Raw genomic sequence first — 20,842 nt, 5'->3', positions numbered from 1 at the left:
ATGCAAATGCTCTTTTTATCATGTTCGTCTGTTATGTGGAAAACTAAACGTGCCTTTTGTGTCATGAAATCAGATCACGATTACTTCCTTACTAAACACGTTTTGCACTGCAAAAAGGTGAAATAGTCATTGTGGTGTTTTGACAGGGTAGTTGCACTTAAGTGCACTTATTATTTCCATGGAAACCACAAGTTACCCCAAATTAACCAAGGCTGAAAGCCTAAGAATTTAGAGACATTCATTAAGTCAAACACCAACATAGCTGCCTAAACGTTAATTTTTTAATAAAAATAAAATATAAAAAATGTAGAATGAAATAAAAATATTAAAATGCTTACCGTTTGTTGATGTATACACAGGCAGTCTCCATGTTGTTGTTGATCTGGGTGACTTTGTGAGTGTCATCATTGGCATATAGCGTCAGTAGTTTGTTGGCCAGTGTATTGGTTTCTTTGACCTGTATCTGGGATTGCTGCAGCTCCTTCATTAAGAGCTGGGTAAGCAGGGAGAAAACAAAGGCCAAATCATTAACATGATTATCTGGTTCCACCTGATTAGTACTCTAAGCGATCACTGTAACGGGCAGAACGATCTCTTCCACTAGAGGGCAGTACAACTACCTGCTCTAACTAAATTGGCTGCCAACTGCCAGTAAAACAGAAGAAGATGAAGAAGAAATGCTGTGAGTGAGACGATGTAATGCGTAATAGCAATAGATAAAAATTGGAAAAAGAAAAGTAGTCAGGCTGACCTGGGTCCTGGAGAAAACTCCGACCCAGATAAAGGCGCTAGCATGAGCAGTGGTCAGAAAAAAGCAAAAAGGTATAATGGGGACGAACCGAGCCAGTTCTGCTATACTGGGTGCACGGTGAAAAACTATCCATATGCTTTTTGTGACATTTTTGTTTGGTGGTGTGCCGTGTGATTTTTCTAATGTGAAATATGTGCCCTGGCCCCAAAAGGTTGGGAAACACTGCCCTAAATCACTAATATCATAATGTCTAATGTTATATATTTGAACCCTCTGTTTAGAAATGTACTGCTCTCAGCTGTGAAAAGCACAGGTCACCAATAGTGAACCTCCCAGTTCTGGTATTCTATAACAAATGGCAGTCAGGCTCCACTGTATGTGGCAGTGAGCACAGGGCCCACTAAAGTACGTCGGTCCCTCAGGCCACCCTCATGAAGTCTTTCTGGCTGGACGTTAACACCAAGAGGTTAGAGGTCTTTTTGCAGGGCTCTGTAGGACCTACTGTATGGTCCTGGTTTCACCTTATGCTACCAGTAGTGATACTGAACATGCTAAATTAAAAACTATTGAAAAAACAGAAAAGACGAGGAAGGAAAAAATGTCAGTGGTGTCCACCTGTAAAATCGTTTCTGTTGTGGGTGTTGTCTCATTGTTGCCCCTTCAGTGCACCTATTAATTTAATTAACACCATATCAGCTGAAACTCAATCCCCAACTCTGTCTAAATAGATAAATAAATCTGGGTAAATTCCCAGATGATTAAACATGCAACTATTTTGCTGATAATACCTGAAATGAGTAAAGAAAATCAACAGCCTATTTATCCAAGATAATTCACAATTTTATTGGGGGGGTTATATTGGTTGGATCTGATTAATGGGGGGGTCATAACCCCCTAACCCCCCTGGAAATTACGCCCCTGTCAATCCCCTCTGATACTGAAGTTTAATCGACTTGATGCTATGATTAAACAGTCTAAAAGCAGACTATATGTCTGTATAAATACAGTAAAATTCAGAATGCAAATCCCACCTTCAGTTCAGCATTTTGTTTTTTCAGTGCATCAACTGTATAAGTGATCTCCTGCCACGAATCCAGTCTCTCATTGGCCTGTTTGATGAGATGATCCACCCCCTTCTTGGCATCCAGCCAGTTGGTAGAGTCTTGCAGCATGTTTTGTAGCTGCTTCATCCTATCAGACAGTTTAGTCTGAGAGTCTTCCCAGTAAGCCTGGAGTCTATCAACTATGATGAAAGAGAGAAAACAGAGTGTTTAACAAGTTCTCACAATGTTGCTTTAAAATAAAATCACACAACTAGTAGAGGTGTCAGACAGTTTGAAAATAATACATGGACTGAGTCTGGAAACCTAAATCCATCCATCCATCCATCCATCCATCCATCCATCCATCTATCTATCGTTGGGGATTTTTTATGACATATATACCTGTATACACTGGACAAAGATTCACATATATAATGTAATCATATATACTCGTATACACTATACATACCTACACTGGAGTGTTTTTATGTATTGGAATCACTGCATTTAACCTACATATTCAATTCACAGGACCCATATATTTAGGTCAAATATTACCTACAATTATATTAATGAAGTCTGTGCCACTTGTTATATAAGCACCTGTTGATCCATACTGTTTGAAATATAGTAATTAGGATCAATAAGAAATCTTTGATTGTGTTATAGCCAACGGTGACAAGTCCAAACATTGGGTTAATTCAACTTGGCACTGCTGAGTATGCACTTGGGAGTCTCTCTGCTCATTTTCACTGCCCAAAAGTTGTAAACAACCCTTCTTTAACAAATATAGTAATCAAATCCATCCATCCATCCATGCATCCATCCATGAATCCATCCATGCATCCATCCATCCATCCATCCATGCATCCATCCATCCATGCAGCCATCCATCTATCCATCCATGCAGCCATCCATCCATACATGCAGCCATCCATCTATCCATCCATCCATGCAGCCATCCATCCATCCATCCATCCATTCATCCATGCATCCATCCATCCATCCATTCTGTTCCACTTATCCAATTCCAGGTTATTTAGGAAACCTAACTAAAAAAACATATTTTTAAGATAGTTACTGTTGCGGTGTTAGACTTCTTCAGATAGCAAGAAGATGAGAATTTGAAGATGAAAGAGAAAGGGAAAGCTGATAACTTTTGCACATTTGGCCTTTTGCGAGAATTATACAATTACTGGACAGTTACAGCTAGTACAACTAGCTCCCATACTCCCTGTTTGTCATGACTACACAACAAAATCTCAGTTCTTGGCAGGAAGAGAAGAGTAAACATTTGCATTTGGTATCAAGGAACATATGATGCTTTGTAATCCATTTGTAGGAGTTATCACAGGTAAAAACAAGACTTTTTTTTACACTATATATGACTGAATCAACTTTAGATTTAGTCAACTAAAACAAACAATTTAGATACCTAAATTATGAGTAAAACACAAACAAAATCTAAATGTGCTATCAAAATGAACAAATATCAAAATGCTATCAAAATGAACTCTTCTCTTTGAGATGGTGATCTTTGCAAAAACAAGCAGTAAGAGAAGCAGGAGAGAGTAAGAGAACAACTGTGAAACTGAAGATTTGTAATATAAAATAGAAATATAGAGGAAAGAATTTTGGCTTTAGGCTAATTTAATACAATTTGTGACTACTAAAGCATGTACACTTGGGCTAGGCAAAAACTGAAATTCCAAAGAAAAAAAAGTACTGCTGAAGGACTGACAATATCAAGAGAACTTTTAAAGGTAGATCAGGCTCCAGTGATATTGGCTTCTGAACTGATTGATTGGTCATTATCATTTGATCTGTACCTGCAACTAGAGAAGGAAAATGCAAAAGCTGAAAAGGAGCGGTTGCAGTGTGACTTGGAACTTGAAAGGGTGAGGGTTGGGTGCTATGTAAACATTTTCCAATTGGCAATCGTCAGTCCAACAATCGCCGATGGGCGATATATTCGCGCATGCGCAGACTTTTTGATGGGCCGGGCAATGTAATCATGCAAGGACTGATTTGCATGTTTAAAAAAACAGAAGAAGTCAAAACATGGACGAACTAGTTTCCAAAAGAAAAAAAAAAAATAAATTATGATGACCGTGTTCAAACGCTTTTTTAACGCTCTCAACCCATCTGGAGCGCAGAATGAACAAAATTTGGACAAACTGCCGAAAGGCATTGACAGAGACATTTCAGGGATTTTGACTCAGCCTGCGCTCCAAATGGGTTGACTGTTAATTGTGTTAGTCATGATGACGGCGCATTAATGCTGACTGCACTAAAAAATATAAAGTCGCTAATTTGGGATTTCTTTGGCTTTAAACCAGATGAAAGAGGTAAACCTAAGGATGTAACCAAAGCGGTGTGCCGCTTGTACAGATGTATAGTGCGAGCAAAGTACTCAAACACGCCTAACTTGCAAGAGCATGTACGTGTCAACTATCTGGCTGAGTATGCTGGGCTATCACCAGCTTCTGCATCTCCATCAACAAGCATTTGGGCGAACTCTGAGGAGGGGGCATTTGGTCGCAGATGAAAGAGGGTGCTGTTAAAACAGCGCTATTATTTTGTTTTCTGTTGACTGCTTCTATTAGCTCGATCATTATTAGCAAACTTACTCATGGGCAAATAAATAAATAAATTGCCATTGTAAAAACTATCGACGATAGTCAATATATTTGTCCAATCACCCAACCCTAGTGAGGGTTGAAGGAGCATTGGAGGGGGAGACAGTAAAGGCTGGACATTTCTGGAGGAAAAGGCGGAGAAGCATACAGGCAGAGATTTAGAAACTGGAAGAGGGGAGAGAAACAGACTTATGTTGAGTTTGCTTGGAACATTTTCCGCCACTTTACATGTTGATGTGGTGCTTTGGAGGCAGGGACACATGATGATTTGTATAACATGATTATCTTGGAACAGTTTAAGAGCACTCTGCCGGTTTACCTTGCCACTTATATTAATAGGAAGAAGGTGAAGACAGCTTCTGCGGCTGCTGTTATGGCAGATGAATATGTTTTGTCCAACTCCAGGTCTCGAGGGCCTCTGTCCTGCAGGTTTTAGATGTGTCCTTGATCCAACACAGCTGATTTAAATGGCTAAATGATCAATATGTCTTGAAGTTCTCCAGAGGCCTGGTAATGAACTAATCATTTGATTCTGGTGTGTTGATCCAGGGTGAGATCTAAAACCTGCAGGACGCCGGCCATCGAGGCCTGAAGTTGGACACCCCTGATATAGCCTAATATAGGCTCTAAATAAGTTTCACTTAGCCTCTGTGGGAGGCTAGGTGATGATTTCACATTTCATGTAAAATGATGCTATGATGCATGACTTACTGCGTTCAGAAATAGCGCTGCGGGTCTCTTGGCTGCTGGTTTTGTTCTTCAGGTTCTGGGCTGCTGTGATCTGTGTCTCCAGGAGGGGGCGGCGTTGATCAAGATCCTGTACAGAAGCCTGAAAACAATCATTTTAGTTTCTCAATTGTTTTAGCTTACTTATAGAATTTTCCAAGCAATTAAGGAGGAAAATAAATCAAAAATAAAGGTATGTAGCATGTCTAGCTTGTCAGTTTACCCACTGACTGTTTTAAACTATCTGTGAATCCTTAATATTTACACAGATCACCAAGACCTTTCCGAGCCATAATTTCACACAGCCCCGTGAATGTCGGCAGCTTGGTCAGTTTTTGCAGTGCTTTAAATAGAGTCAACAGTGAGGTCAGAGGTCCGGACCTTGAGCTGCCTTATCATGTTGTTGATGTCGTCGAGGTCAGCCACCACTACCCGCTTGTTCTGTACCATGTTATCCATCATGGTCAGCCAGTCAGTTAGCTCAGCCCAGGACTTGTTGAACTGAGCCAATGCTGCATATTCAGGCTGGGAACTTCCTGTCAGACCTTCATCTGAGACACAGATACAGTTATATGAGCTTTTAGTTTTTAGTGGAGGAAGTGTTCATATTCTTATTTCAAAATAAAACCATAGTAAAAGTCCTTCACTCCGAAGGTGAAGGTGGTAGGCTAACTTCGATAGCATACCACCAAATGCATCATTTATGCTTTAAATTCATAACCACACAGACCTGGTTCCCATTTGTCAAACAACCATTTCAAATACCAGTGGCAAGTTTATTCCACATAGTCACAACAAGTTGGGTCATGATTTGGTTTCCAACCACCATTTTTTATATTGTGACTGTAGCATTAGAGACAACCCTCAAAATCAGCTGATATTCTATAATTACGTGCAGGAGCTGATCTTTCCATTTGTTTTTCCATTATTTAAATAATTCTAATTATTAAAATGGTGATAAATATCACTCATAGCCCAAAGTGTAATCTTGGCAATGACTGATTAACTAAAAAAAAAAGATAAAAACTAGAACCCTCAACCCCCAAAAACAAATGAATAATTAAAAGAAACTGAAATTGAAACAGACTGAATCTAGTAAAATGAAGTCTTACTGAACCTCATATCAGGTCTTTCAGTCAGGTACATGAATTTGTGTCCTAAACTCAGTCCTAACTTAATCTTGTGTGCACATGCATGCGTGAAAGATTAAATGTGGTCTTACTGTCTTTTCTGGTTATAAGCTGAGCAGCCGTCCTCTCCTTGTGCTGCTGCAACAGCTCCAAGATTACTGTCCAAGATTCCCTTAGCCTAATATATTTAATCTGAAAAAACATACAAACACACATGTAAGCAGTTTCCTTATTGTTGATAACAACAATTTCACAGGTAAGTGTCCAAGCATCAAATGCTGGAAGAAGTATATATATTTTTTGAGTCTACATTGTTTATATATATTTGTGTCTTGTTACATTTCTTCAAAAAGTAACTATTTATTGATAATATTTAAGGTAGAAGTGAGAAAATTCAGTGTTTTAATGATTTCATGTCTTTTTTTTTCCATCATCACTTTTCATCACAAAGATGATGTTTGAGCAACTACCAACGACTTTTTTCATGCTTCTGGATGGGTTGAAACGTTTTGTGAATTTTGCACATCCCTCAGTGCTTATATTCACTGAATTTGCCACGTGATTGACTTACCTGTATTTAATTTCCTCACCTTGCCAGGTTGCTCAAGAGGAGAGTCCTTGTATAACTGATCAGCTTTCTCCAACACACACTCCACTTCTGGCTGCTTGACTTGCACTTCGTTAATGAGCTGGAGAATCAGAGAGCTAAAACTGCAATAAGCCTTGTGGACAGATGAGTGTATTGCATGTAATATAATAAATAATATATTGGATATAATATATGCAGTGTATTATTTATTTCAGGCAGTTTGGGCTTGAATGTTTTACTAATAAATGCCATAATGCACTAATACCATACATACACATATATACACTGTTTTGTACCATACCCTGGCAGATGGTCCCTCAGGGGTGTGCTCCAGCTTGGTTCTGGTGCTGGATGCCCAGACTGACAGGTCATCCAGATGACTCTCACACTTCTCTATCTCCTTCAGCAGACCCTCGATCTCCAACTGACGTTCAGGAAGAGTCTTTGACACCTAAATGAAGATTGGCCATGAAACCTACCACTCACACCATGTTGACCCATATTTATTACTACGGAGGAGGTGGGGTGGTGATAATCTGGTGTTTAGTAAACACAGTATAAGAAGGGTTTTCCATCCTCTTTCTGGTAATGATTAAAGCTCACCTCCTTTGGTAAATTAAACTCTGTCTGGAGCAAATTAAACTAAATCTAAGAAAATCTTTTGTACACAATAGATGAAAGTGAAACTATTGCCACTTTGATAAAAAAAAGAGGTTATAATACCAACAAACTTTCAAGCTGTCAAAACGAAACGTCTTAAGCTTAATGATGTGGTGTACTGCTTAGCTAGGCGTAGGGAATACCCTTCTCTCATAGCCTTTGTGTAGTCATGTCAAGTTATGATTATTCAGTTGATTAGGATGCCTTTCCTGGGCAGTGGCATGCTGTTCGCTGTATGTATAGTGAAAGAAGCTGACCTGAGACCAACGAGTGTTTATGATCCTGATGTCTTTCTGTTTATCAGCAGGAAATGTTATCTGCTTCAGTCTTGAGTTCAGATTCTCCATCATTACATTCTGGGCAGGAAGCTCCTCCACACATACCTGGCACACAGACACAGAGACACACACAAGCACATTACTGCAGCAAGTCAATACAAGCAGAATCTTATGTAAGATTTCATAAACACACACACATACGATCTTGGAATAATTAAAACGCTGCAATGGTTTTACTAATTACACACAGCAACACATTGGAGTAATTTACATTCTGACTCATCTACACTTATTTACATGATGATAGCAGCTAAATTAATTTGCATAAATCCGTACATATGCACACACATTCAAGAAGCTCATAGTAACTGTGTGGCTGTGTACTGAATATACCTGAACTTTGCCCAGAGTGTCTCTTATGTGCTGTGGCTCTGCAGGCTGCAGAGGAATGGCCAGGACGCCCTCAGCTTTGTCCAGCCAGCCCAGCATCGAGCCAACATTCTCCTGCACCTCTGCAGTCAAGGTGGATGCCTCTGCAGACCTGTAGGATTAGAGAATGTATCCAAGAAACAATAAAAGAACTGTTTTCCTCTTAGGGGTGGCTGTGCCTCAGGAGGTAGAGCTGATCATCTACTACTCAGAAGGTTGGTAGTTTGATCCCTGGCTGTTCAAGTCTGCATGTCAAAGTATCCTTGGATAAGATACCGAGCCCCAGGTTGAAAAAAGGGGTAGTATGAATGTGTTAGTCAATGGGTGGATGAGACATGTTATTTAAAGTGCTTTGAGTAGTATAGAAAAGCACTATATAAAAACAGTACATTTACCATGTTGAAAGACCACATGGGCACAAAGATCAGTAACACACACACACACACGCAAGTGTATTCATATCCTTGTGGGGAAATCTCACTGACATAATGCTTTCCCTAGCTGCTTACCCTAACCATCAAAAATGAATGCCTAATCCTAACCATAACCCAATTGTAACCCTGACACTAAAACCACATTTTGAGTAGGGCTGGGTATCGTCACTAGGGGTGGGTTTTAATAATCGATTCATCGATTAAAATCGATTCTGGCTTGGATAACGTGAAATCGATTCATTAAAATCCTGAATCGATTTTTTAATATAAATTTATTTTGCCCGAAACGCCAGAATCTCAGGTGAAACCTCACAAAATTTCAACAACCACCAAACAGCTAAGACCAGTGGCGGTCCTAGCCTATTTGGCGCCCTGGGCGAACACTCCCTCTGGCGCCCCCCCCCCCCACACACACACATATGAAGACAGAGAAAATATAGTATGCAAACGGCTACTAAACAGACATAATTCGTCATACAATGAGAACAGGACAAATCAACAATTGACACTGACTAATTACTATTATATTAATATTATATTATTGTATATATTGTTTGGAGTTTAGTCTGTTACTGTAACTATTTTTACCATTTCTTCTTGGAGGAACTGTAACCCACATAATTAAGAAAGTATTCTGATTCTTAATGGAGTTTGCAAAGAAAAAAGCGTCTGGACTTCTTTAAGTTGCTTGAAGACGTTTCACCTCTAATCACATGCGCCCAGGTGTGAAAGCGGGTGTGGGACCTAATCAGCCAGGGTTTCGGGTGAGCCCATTCACAATGGGCTCACCCGAAACCCTGGCTGACGTAAACACTGTGCGCCGGCTATCACAAACTTTTGCTGTGTAATCCATACAGGCGAGGCAAAGAGACTGCTCATAATTTAATCTGTTTTATATAATCAGCCAGGGTTTCGGGTGAGCCCATTCACAATGGGCTCACCCGAAACCCTGGCTGATTAGGTCCCACACCCGCTTTCACACCTGGGCGCATGTGATTAGAGGATCACCAGGGGGTCCTTTGTCCCTCCTTGGGGGGATACTCCCACTGAGTTTAAATCTGGGACTCTCGGCCATTTGACCTTAGAACTGACGAAGCTTCTCGGATGAGAGGTGAAACGTCTTCAAGCAACTTAAAGAAGTCCAGACGCTTTTCTTTGCAAACTCCTTTGACTACGATGACCTGGATGACTGAGAACCTTCACAGACATATCTGATTCTTAATGTTTTAGGATACATGACCTGCCATTATCCAATGACACATCTGCTTACCTGTATCTTTTGCTCGTTTCTCCTTGTAGGAGCCATAATTAAATGTATTGAATTTTAATGATCACTGGGTTTTCATTTGTTTGGTTGCTATGGTGATGTGTAACGGGAGTCACGTGGGTGGTAGCGGTGACATTAAGAGGGCGTTGTCAGTCTGTCTTTCACTGGTTTGATTTTGACAGAGCAGGGCTGGGTAGCTGTATTTTTTGTTGACCGCAACACAACGAGTTTCCCCTTGTTGCATTAGAGCCTGTGATGTTTTAAGAGTTTGAATCGCGAGCCGATCACATTGCTCTGTAAACTTTTCAAGCACTTTAATAAACAAGCAAGCAATTCCACCTCTCGCATTATTGCGTAAAGTTCACAGCGCGTCAGGCAAATAGGCAGGCTCAGTCCCCGGCCTCTAGCGACTGTGGAAGTCGCTACACTCCTCTTCATTTCTCTTTTTTTAAAGTTTAAAAACGGGTTGTGTGTGAGACTTTAAATCAACAAAATATAAAATATACATTTTAAATTGTTATTGATCCCTTTACTCCTGGTCCTAAAGTGTATATTTATTTTTTTACTCTTAAATATTTATTGTTCGTTTACTTGCACTGCTGTAACTGGAGCCTCGTCGTCTCGTCTCTCTCTATACTGGACTGTATGTAGCGGAGATGACAATAAAGTTTACTTTGACTTCAGCAGCGAGCAGGCCGAGGGCTCTCGCGCTCACTTTTCGTGTATTGATTGATTGATTGATTGATTATGCTTTATTCATCCCGAGGGAAATATAGAAAAACATCGGTGCAAATTATAAGTCTGTATCATAATGTCTGGTGTTTTCGTGTTGTTGCTTTGTTTTTATTTTGTTTTATTTTGCGAGTTGGTTATTAGATGCTGCTCCAGCCAGCCAGAGAACCCCCGCCGCCCCGCCCTCTCCTCCCTGTGCCGCAAGCAGCAGGCGTACCCCGCAAACGGAGGGCGCCCTTACTCCCAGCAATTGGGCGATAGAAAACCGATCGGTGCCTATGCCATCCCCAATATGCGCTGGCATGATGTCGGGGCAGCATGAGTACGAGCAATTTTTTATTTTTTTTTGCCGATGCCCGTGATGCCGCCCCCCACCACGATGCCGCCCCGGGCAACCGCCCGTGTCGCCCGTATCTAAAACCGCTACTGGCTAAGACAGTAAATGAGAGCAGGTACACGGATTCTGCACAAGGACGTAAACACACAGCGCGACACGCGGATCAGAATCCGTGAGATGTCGCCTTTCTCACCCGACGGGCGCTGCAGCTTTAAGCGGCTGCGCGCGCTCCCGCGGACGGCAGTCACTTTCTGGCAGACAATCACTTTTTGGCACAACACCGTCAATTGTTCCGTCTGTCCTGCTCACATCTCCAATGGTTGTAGACGTTGTCATTAATGTGGCTTCACTCCACATCAGCCACGCCGCTTTGCTAGCTAAATGACCGGTGTCGGCACATATTTACTTTAATTTCAATTCAGGCTAGAATTTTTTTTGTGTGCGCAACGCAGATTTTCTCTGCGCAGAGACCGTGCCAGTAGTGCGCAATTGCGCACGTGCGCAGCTTATAGGGAACATTGGAGAGGAGCACAAGCAGCTGAGCAAGAGCGGCACGAACGGCACCAAAGGATGACTGCTTGAAAAAAAACCCAAAACACTAAGGCTCAACCATGAGCCCATCGGTGTGTCAGTTTTCTTATTACATTTGTTTATACTGTTAGCTATTTATTTGTTTCTGTGGAAATTATTCTGCATGCTGCCAACAGGCTGCTTCTAATTCCATTAAACATCTGATGTTTAATGATGATAAAAGGATTCTGATTCTTAACAGAATCTTGACAAATCCAAGCCCAGCTTTAACATCAGGCTGGGTTCTTGGCTAGCTTAGGATTAGCATGCTTTCAGTGCAGGTGCTTGCAAAAATGCAAAGTTGTGTTAGCAGAATAATGCTATTATTATAGCATTATAGGTATTTCTGTCCTGCACACAGTTTGCAATTTACAATTGCACTCTTGTCCTTTTGTGCAATAAAAATAAAAGCAATGTCCATATCCACTTGTAGATTGCACTATTATTTTCCTTCACATAAATTTTTATTCCACATGACAAAAATCTGCTGATTATAGTACAATTGCAAAAAACAAGCAGAATCATTAGGCAGGCACACTAACAATTCCATGGAATTCAAATACTTGGAATTGGTTCTCTACAAGCACCGCTTCACAAATACCATCCCTAACGGGAACCATCATGGAAGGATAGGCCTCTCCACGGCATGTACCACCAGCTGACAAAAAACATCCTACAAGTGGTTAGAGAAGGCTGGACTGAAAGACAGCACAGAGACATTAATAATGGCAGGACAGGAACACGCTCTAAGCACAAGATCAATATAGGTGGGAGTCTACCACACCAGGCAAGACCTTGTGCAAATATGACCCTGAGGCAATCCAGCACATAACATCAGCGTGCAAAATGTTAGCAAGCAGTGCATACTTGGAACACCAGGACCAAGTGCTTGAAATGCTTCTAAAATTCCCAAGATTTGGAACTCATGTTATGACAAGGCATGAGTTAATCTATCCATATGGAAGGTACAGACACATGCATGTGCACATTTACCTCCTTTTTCGTTTGTTAAGCTGCTGGCAGACGTTGGCCCACCGCGTGTTCAGTAATTTGAGCTGTGATTGAAGCTGCAAAGCATCATCTGGTGTGCTCATCTGGCTTATGTCCACCCCTGCAGAGTTCACTCTGCCCAGCACTGCTTCCTGGAGGGGTATTTCCTCAGTCAAGTCCTGTGCACATAATACAGACACAGTAGATTATTACTGATTAATTATTTATTGATTTCAAGTGAAAATTATAGACAGAGATCCAGGTGAAATTTTAAGATTTCCCACAGTGTCGTTGACACTATTTAACAACAAACACTAAAATTTACCTTTAATTTACAGGTTATATTTGTGCAGTTACATTTTCTCAAAAAGGAAAAGTTGTGTATGTGTGTTTTACCCTTAGGTGCTGTCTGTGTGCTAATGGGTTGCTCTCGGCCAGTTTCAAAGTCCCCTCAGCATCATTCAGCCACTCCTCAAGTTCCTTCTGATCCGAAACAAACTTCTGCCACTTGGAGTTACAATCCTGCCAACGCCTTGACACACACACAGAAAAATGTTTATTTATAATTGTGCAGAATGTTTGAAATATGCATGTACGCACACACACACATAATACCACGGGTGCAGATAAAACACATACAAAGGCACACACGGAGAAGAACTCGCAGTATACAGGGGAACCACCCGTACTTTTGTCTGTCCTGGTAGAGCTTGTTCAGTTTGCCCCAGCTGATACTGAGGAGGTTGACAGACTCCTGGATTCTTTGGCCCTCCAGAGGTCGAGCACCAGACATCATCTCCTTCCTGTGAGCCAGTACTCCATCGACAGGACCTCGCAGCTTGTCAATATTCCCCTTTACGTCCTGCGTGTGTGGAGGATAAGATTATGGTAGAAAAATATCAACATGTTACTGAGGAGAGTACACTGTCTGGTGTGAAAATATTTAGAATTGTTCTCTTAACACAATACATTTTAGGACAGAAAAACCCAAAATAGAATAGAATAAATGCCACCTGAACACCATGTATCGTTATCTTTCCACATCCTAATTATGCACAATTTTAGGCATTTTATGTTACATAAAATGCCAATAAGTACATCGAAGTATGTGGTTGTAATGTGATAACCAGTTCAAAGGGTATGGATACTTGTTCAAAGGACTGTAGTAGCTCGAGTCGCTACTTGAGAAAATACTGAATTTATATTAATTATTACAACGGCTTAATTGCCTCCAAGTATCATCAAGAGTCCAAGTGCAGAGTGTGAGGTTACCACTGTCACTTACTGGATGCTTTTCTTGTTAAAACCACATGCCAGATTATCATGTTATAAAAATGAAATGCTTTTAGGCTTACTGTTTTTTTGTTATTTCTTATATGTTACAAGAGGCACAATTTTTTTGTTTGGTACGTAGTCATAGAAACTATGGTGCACAGCATGAGAGAAAATACATTAAAATATAAAACAACATTGACTACAACAGGAAACTCAGATTAATGGTATAAACAACAGTATAATACTTATAAGCTTTAGTATATTTGACCACACTGGTGGTCAGTTGTTGACTGACTGGGCCTTTCAGATAGAAGTTCAAAAGCAATGCTGACCTTCAGGCAGTGCTCTTGCTGAGACATGTTATAATATGCTGCAGGCCAGTATTCAGGAGAGTTCAGCTTGAAGTCCGTCTCTGACACCGAACACAACAGCGCCTGGAGCTCTGTGATATACTCCTGATTACACAAGTGCACACACATGCACACACAGACACATAAAAAGGCAACACAAACATACAAAGCAGAGCCAAATCAGAAAAAGAGAACATATCAAAGAAAACAACATCTGCAACTGATCTGGAATTTTGTTTTCTATTCATCTTTTTTGAATGTGTAATAGAAAAAAATCAAAATAAATGACTCATTTTCCTAAACCCCCAAATTTTCAAACTACATTTTGTATCTGCATAGTTTATCTTTGTCTAATAATAAACTTTTGTTGTGTATATATATGCATTTGTGCATAAGTCATGTAAGTGTAACACATATGATCAAAACAGAGAAAAATGTGACCAAACCAAAAGTTGGGGAACTTTGCATGGCCAGTACTTAGTAAATGTCTCTTTGGCAAATACGATAACCATTAAAGCCTTTTGAGGTAAGAGTACGTGACTTCTTGTTTGAATCAATGGGTTTCATTCTTTCTGCAGACTTTTAGTACTATGAAACTATGGTGTCCCTGCTTTGGAGGCCTAACACCAGCTGTATCCTTAGTTTAGGTTAAAGGGTGAAGCAAAATCTTCAGCTTGTGCCTGATGTAGTTTATTGAGATACTGAGATGTATTTATGTTTCTTCTTCCTGTCATAGAAGTCAAGTTACTGACATTTGCTTCAAGAATTTGGAAACGTCTGTTAAACTGCAGTTTTTTTTAATTCTTTCAATAAAGGCTACGCAAACTACTACCTAAAAACACTTGTTTTCATTTTTAGAGTCCCAATCTGGTACATAGAGTAACCCAAGCCTGTTGATTGTTAGGGGACGGCTGGAGGAGTCTGAGTCTTGAGAAAGCCTTAAAATGCGCATCTTTAATGACGACTGTGAACAAGCTGTAACACTAATAGGCTAATTGAGATCTGAGGATCTTTGGTCAGTGAGAGCTGAGCTCTCCTGGGGTGTTCTACTTTGAATTGTCCAAAGCAAAACTAATATGCTAATCCTTTTTTATTTTTTTATTTTAAGGATCTCAGTTTTTACCACTGATGCCCAAACATCTGCATGCTAAAGTGCACCTGTTGCCATAGAATCACTTGTGTTCCTCACAAAGGTCAAAATGATTTTGATGTGAAAAACTGGTGGACTGATCCTTCAAGCCTTTGCAAAAGAAAAAAACCTTTCTCTGATATCATGCCAAGTGTATGTGCGTGTGTTATGAGGTGAAATTGAGAGGTACAGTTTTGAATGCCTTTGCTTCTCTGCTTACAATCATCATGGTTTACTACACTAGGAGCATGTCTCTGAAAAAAGTGCTGTCACCTACCATCCTGTAAAGTTACCTCTCACTTTTTTTTTGACATCTCATATTTTAAGCCAACAAGATAAGAAGCCCATAAAGTGCTCAGATTACTACATTTCATATTACATGCTTTTTCTGTCTAATGTTGGTTTGTTCTGTGCATATGGCTTTTTATAATTATGTGTCCCATAACACTGTAACCATAAAAAACGAGACTGTCATAATATCACTCAGCTGTGTTCCTAAACCTTCTTTAGGCTACAGTTTGAGACAGTTTTTCCCTGGATGCTAAAGACTGACTATTGTTATTTTTTTCAAAATTCTTAAGACTAATTTTACATTTATTTATTTATTTTTAATCACTCCAAGTTCACTGGCTGGCCAGAACCTTCCTGCTTAAAATAGACGTAATTAAAATTGGGAAAAGCTTGTGGTCATATTTATGAATTATGTCAACGTTGGACATTATTTTAAGAGCAAAGGTTGCATAGTGAGTGATTATGGTTAGACTCTAATTTACTGCCTCACATTTGTAGCAAAGGACCAAACACTGCCCACACATTTTCATTGTGAGCCTTTCCAACATTTTGTGTTTGACTCTCATGTGTGACATGACCTGTAGTTGAGACTGGACTTACAACCACTCAGGTTGATAGCAGAATTGGTTTCGTCTGCTAACTGAAAGGTTCATGGTTTGATCCCTGGGTGCTTCCAGTCTGCATGCCAAATATCCTTGGGCAAGACACTACCAACAGGGGTGGCCAGATGTGTGGCCTTATTTCTTACCCCATGACCTGTAACTCTGTAGCCAATCCACTATAATTTGTGGCTACAAAGACTCACTAAAACACTTATTTCCTCTCATATGCTGACATTTAACGAGTATGATTTATTTAGGACACTACGAATTATTGTGATCCCAAATGCAGGTAACACACAATTACATAAAAAAATTCATAGTGACCGCCCTACCCTCAATGCACACAGAAAAGCAAGGTTAAGTTTAAAGGGAGGGTTTTCTGTTCTCAAGTTTAAGCTGTTGTATTAACATTTGAAATGATACTTGTCTCATGTCAGTAGGAGTTTTACTCTAAGGAAAACTATGGAAGATTACTAACATAAGAAGACCCCTGTGGGGATAGGGATGGAAGTCATGAAGGTGATAGGCTATGTTTGTTATCATTTATAATGCATTAGAATATATTCACTCTGATCCTGTATCAGAGTGCTTGGCTAGATTACGATCTGCAGCCTGAATCCTTCCAAGTGAACTTTCTTAATTAAGACTTTATTTTGAGAGCACTTTAGTATTATGAAGACACTGTCCAGAAGATGTCAGCTTCATAAGATCGCTGTGATCAGTAATATTTAAGGAAAATATTTGATCAGATCAGAGACATTAGCAGCTTATATGTTTACTGTCCAATGGTATAACAGAGCAAGGCAGAAAAAGACAAACTGATACTAATGTGCTTAAGACTGGTCTGAGATCACATGTAGAAATAAATTAATGTATGCCTGAAATCTGACAGTTCACATGTGTATCTGTCTAAGATTATATCATTTAAGTGTATGTACATGGATTTCATGTTAGTGGCTTACAAGATACATCTTCAGTGATTTGCAGATCAGGGAACTTCCAGTAATGTGATTGGTTTGTGGAGCAGGAGGCATGCAGTGACACAGAGTAAGACAAAGCAACCAAGGAGATTTAAACTTGTGTACAGATATAATGTGTGGATGAGAATGCAGCATAGAAAAACACAAAAAGCAACTTGTTTCCTTGAATGGAGTTCATCGAATCCAGATTTTCAAAACATAAAAATATATTGTACTATCAGTTTTGAAGGTATTAAAAATGTACTATAAAGAGATAGACAAGGTCCCAAATTTGGGGTATTTAGGTAGGGACTAATATTTTACTAAAAGATAACGTTGGTAACGTTGGTATTTTAAATGTTTCTTATCGTCCATACGTCTCATAGGGAAACACACAAAATGTAACCACTCTATGCTAACCACCTCGGTGGCACTATTAAAAAAAAACAGCCTACATGAATTCTGAATCTAGTAGTAAATTATTAAGATAGCACTACTAGCATATCATAGTTGTTAGAGCTAATGAGTTTGTGGTACCAATATTAGTTTGTACTCAATCAGAACACTGTTCATTGGCTGACTGTGGATTTAAGATTATTAACTTTAAACATGACTGTAAGTTTACTGCTCCTAAACTTCATTTGGAGATGATTTTGGAGAGGATTGAAGCTTTCATGTTGTTAGATAAACTTTTACTACTACCTTTGAGAGACTAAAGAGTTAGTATTGAAATATAATAATTAAAGTATTTTCTGTTAGTACTGTCGATACACAAGTTGTGCCTACTGAAACTCACACATTGTCTTTTGAAGGGTATGAACTTGCCCTCCACCTCAACCCAGCGTGTGTTGAGCTGGAGTTGGCGGGGCTCCACTAGATTGGTGGCTCCAGCCTCTGAAAGCTGATTGGCTAAGCCCTGCACCTCCTTAAGCTCCTCCTTCTTCTTGTCGAACTCTGAGCCAATTTCCTATTGAACAAAATCAATGTGGAAGGTCACTTGCTATTGGTTGGGGGCCAAGTAGGGCAAGCACAGACAAGTATGTAGATGTATTGGAAACACATTCTCTCTCTCTCTCTCTCTCTCTCTCTCTCTCTCTCTCTCACACACACACACACACACACACACACACACACAAACATTTCAAATAATCAATAATGACACATTCCACTTTCTTTTACCCATTAGCACATCATTTACCCATCAGAGACAATACATTGACAAAAGGGACAAAGTGTTGTGTTTGTCAGTGTCACATATAAACATATACAAAGTTCAGGCTGTATATTTGTATAGTATTTAACTCCATTTCAAAAAGAAAGCAGTGCTATAATCATGAGGCACTGACTGCCTTAAGACTTTATTCATACAAAGAACAAGTAAAGTCATTGGCCAAGTGCAGAAAAAAGTGCTATGTGTGAACTAAGCAGTTTCTGGCTGAACAGAAACAAAGAGCTACACGAACAGACTGAAAGACAGAAGGATGGACAGAGACACAGACGGACAAGCAGTGAGGAATATCTTTCACGGCAATGATGGTGAGTCTGAGACGTGTGGGTGGGGTGTCCGCTTAGCGAAATGTCATAGTGATCATCTGAAAGTGAAACACATACAGAGAGTCAGAAAGGGCGGGGAAACTGGTGGAAGTCCAGGGTTTCCTTCTCACACCTTCTCCAAATCAGAGCCAGATGTTAGTGCTGCACTGCTGTAGCACTTTGATCTAAATAAGAAATCATTGGACATCTTAATACATAATTTTGCCCTAAACATACAATATTATTTTTGTGGTTTTTTGAGATGCTGCAGTTTCAAAAACTTAGCAACTAGAAGGAGCGCCTACAGACTGTAACACAAAGTTACAAATGCTGCCTTCACAAGCATATGAAATTGATTGAGATCCCATTTTTATGGGTTTAATTTGACGTTGGTTCACCCTTTACAGCTATAAAACCCTCAATTCTTCTGGGTAGGCTTTCCCTTCCAAGTGCATTTGTGAAGTCAGACACTGATGGTGGGTGAGTAGACCTGGCTCGTGGTCTCAGCTCCAATTCATCCCAAAGATGTTGTATTGGTTTGAGGTCAGGACTCTGTGCTGGTCAGTCAAGTTCTTCCACACCAAACTTGCTCATCCATGTCTTTATGGGTCTTCGTGCACTGAAGGATTAACAGTTCCTTTCACTAGAACTAACGGGCCGAGCCCAGCTCCTGAAAAATGGCCCTATACCAAACTTTACAATTGAGACAATGCAGTCTGACAATTACCACTTACTTGGCAACTGCCAAACCCAGACTCATCCAGTCGATTTCCAGACAGAGAAATGTGATTCATCACTCCAGAGAACACATCTTCACTGCTCTAGAGTCCAGTAGCAACGTGCTTTAGGCCACTGCATCCAATGCTTTACAATTGTGCTTGTCATGGTGATGTAGGGCTTGGATACAGCTGCCCAGCCATGAAGCTCTCTACCTACTGGTCCCGTGCTAATCTGAAGACCACATGAAGTTTGGAGGTCTATAGTGATGTGCACTATACACCTCAGCATCCGGTAACCTTGCTCTGTCATTTGTACATCTGTGGCTATCTAAGTGATTGGAACACCTGAATTCAATGATTTGGGTAAATAAGTGATTACTTTACAACACAGTGTATATAAATTATTCTGAAAAACTAATCAAGTGACAAATATAAGTAAAGTACATGGTTTTAATATAATGTTGGCAATGTCTAAAGCTACTGAGTTGGTCAAGTAAGGTCAAGTATTTTCGCTGCAGAAAAGCTCCATAGTATACTGAATTAAATAGGAGCATGTTTTATCATTCATCATGAAGTAATAAACAGGGATTTTAAGTTCAATGCTGCCTTAAAAGACAGTAATTATTTAAAGACAATAAAATATTGCATACAACTCTAGGTCCATTAATAAATAACTAAATCCTTGATAAAAATCTATCAGTGATCGTAATAAAAAAACTATTCCCTTAAAAAAAACTGCTCAGGGAGTGTTTCCATGTGATAAAGCTGCAAATCTTTGATATTAAATCTTTGTCCAAAAGTTGGAGAAGGGGAGAGGTAGGATAGAAACAAAGGAATATATACCGCAAAACACAGAATGACAAAAGATCAAAGCAGACGATGTGGGAAAGAAAAGGCGTGAGATGAAGAGCTGCGATGACAAAGATAAAGTCAGGCTGTGTGTCTTTGAGAAAAGCCAAATAGAAAATACAAAGAAGTGGTGCTTTATGGAATGGAACTGTGTGTGTGTGTGTGTTTCTGTGCGCATCATCACCTTGACCCTCTCTCCCTCAGGGGGGTCAGGCAGTAAGTCCACTCTGCGTTGAATGTCATCTAGCCAGGCAAGCAGGTCATGTGACTTCCTCCTGTATTGGTACCACTGGGGCGCAATGGCCAATGCCTTCCTGTTTCGAAGGACGCGCAGGTCCTACATGCATGTGCCCACACAAGCACATAGAGACATGCACACACATGAATATCATGAATATCTTTATGTGACACAGCTTTTATCCAACTGACCTGCTGTTACATGTATTCAAAATAAACAGTGTTTATGTGCAGCTATAGCTGAGAAGAACACTAACATTCATTTAATCTTGCTTCTTTCCTCCCAGAATTATTATCTCAAAAAAAGCTGGTCATGAAAGTAC

At 40.0% G+C, this 20,842-nt stretch overlaps 2 protein-coding genes across 6 annotated transcripts in view; one reads left to right on the top strand and one right to left on the bottom strand.

Annotated features, from left to right (window-relative positions):
• The window catches only part of LOC109197015 (ATP-dependent DNA helicase PIF1), a 933,009-nt gene that overhangs the window by 70,883 nt on the left and 841,284 nt on the right, over positions 1-20,842 (top strand). The window lies entirely within an intron of this gene.
• Positions 1-20,842, bottom strand: part of LOC100694991 (dystrophin) — a 178,659-nt gene that overhangs the window by 43,752 nt on the left and 114,065 nt on the right. For 2 of the 4 annotated variants that reach the window (XM_025902685.1, XM_025902686.1), the window contains 15 exons: positions 20,461-20,619; positions 17,978-18,148; positions 14,183-14,305; positions 13,265-13,437; positions 12,972-13,107; positions 12,579-12,754; positions 8,210-8,357; positions 7,796-7,921; positions 7,180-7,329; positions 6,880-6,978; positions 6,382-6,481; positions 5,541-5,710; positions 5,145-5,262; positions 1,783-1,994; positions 339-493 (listed from right to left, as the gene is read on the bottom strand). In XM_025902685.1, coding sequence (XP_025758470.1) covers positions 339-493; positions 1,783-1,994; positions 5,145-5,262; positions 5,541-5,710; positions 6,382-6,481; positions 6,880-6,978; positions 7,180-7,329; positions 7,796-7,921; positions 8,210-8,357; positions 12,579-12,754; positions 12,972-13,107; positions 13,265-13,437; positions 14,183-14,305; positions 17,978-18,148; positions 20,461-20,619 — 2,216 coding nt within the window. The remainder of the gene's footprint in view (positions 1-338; positions 494-1,782; positions 1,995-5,144; positions 5,263-5,540; positions 5,711-6,381; positions 6,482-6,879; positions 6,979-7,179; positions 7,330-7,795; positions 7,922-8,209; positions 8,358-12,578; positions 12,755-12,971; positions 13,108-13,264; positions 13,438-14,182; positions 14,306-17,977; positions 18,149-20,460; positions 20,620-20,842) is intronic. The other 2 variants (XM_019351894.2, XM_025902687.1) reach the window with 2 other exon arrangements.

This window comes from Oreochromis niloticus, linkage group LG23 (assembly GCF_001858045.2).
Source record: "Oreochromis niloticus isolate F11D_XX linkage group LG23, O_niloticus_UMD_NMBU, whole genome shotgun sequence".
Lineage (NCBI taxonomy): Eukaryota > Metazoa > Chordata > Actinopteri > Cichliformes > Cichlidae > Oreochromis > Oreochromis niloticus.
The sequence above is the reverse complement of the archived record's forward strand: the minus strand, read 5'-3'. Positions and strand labels throughout refer to the sequence as shown.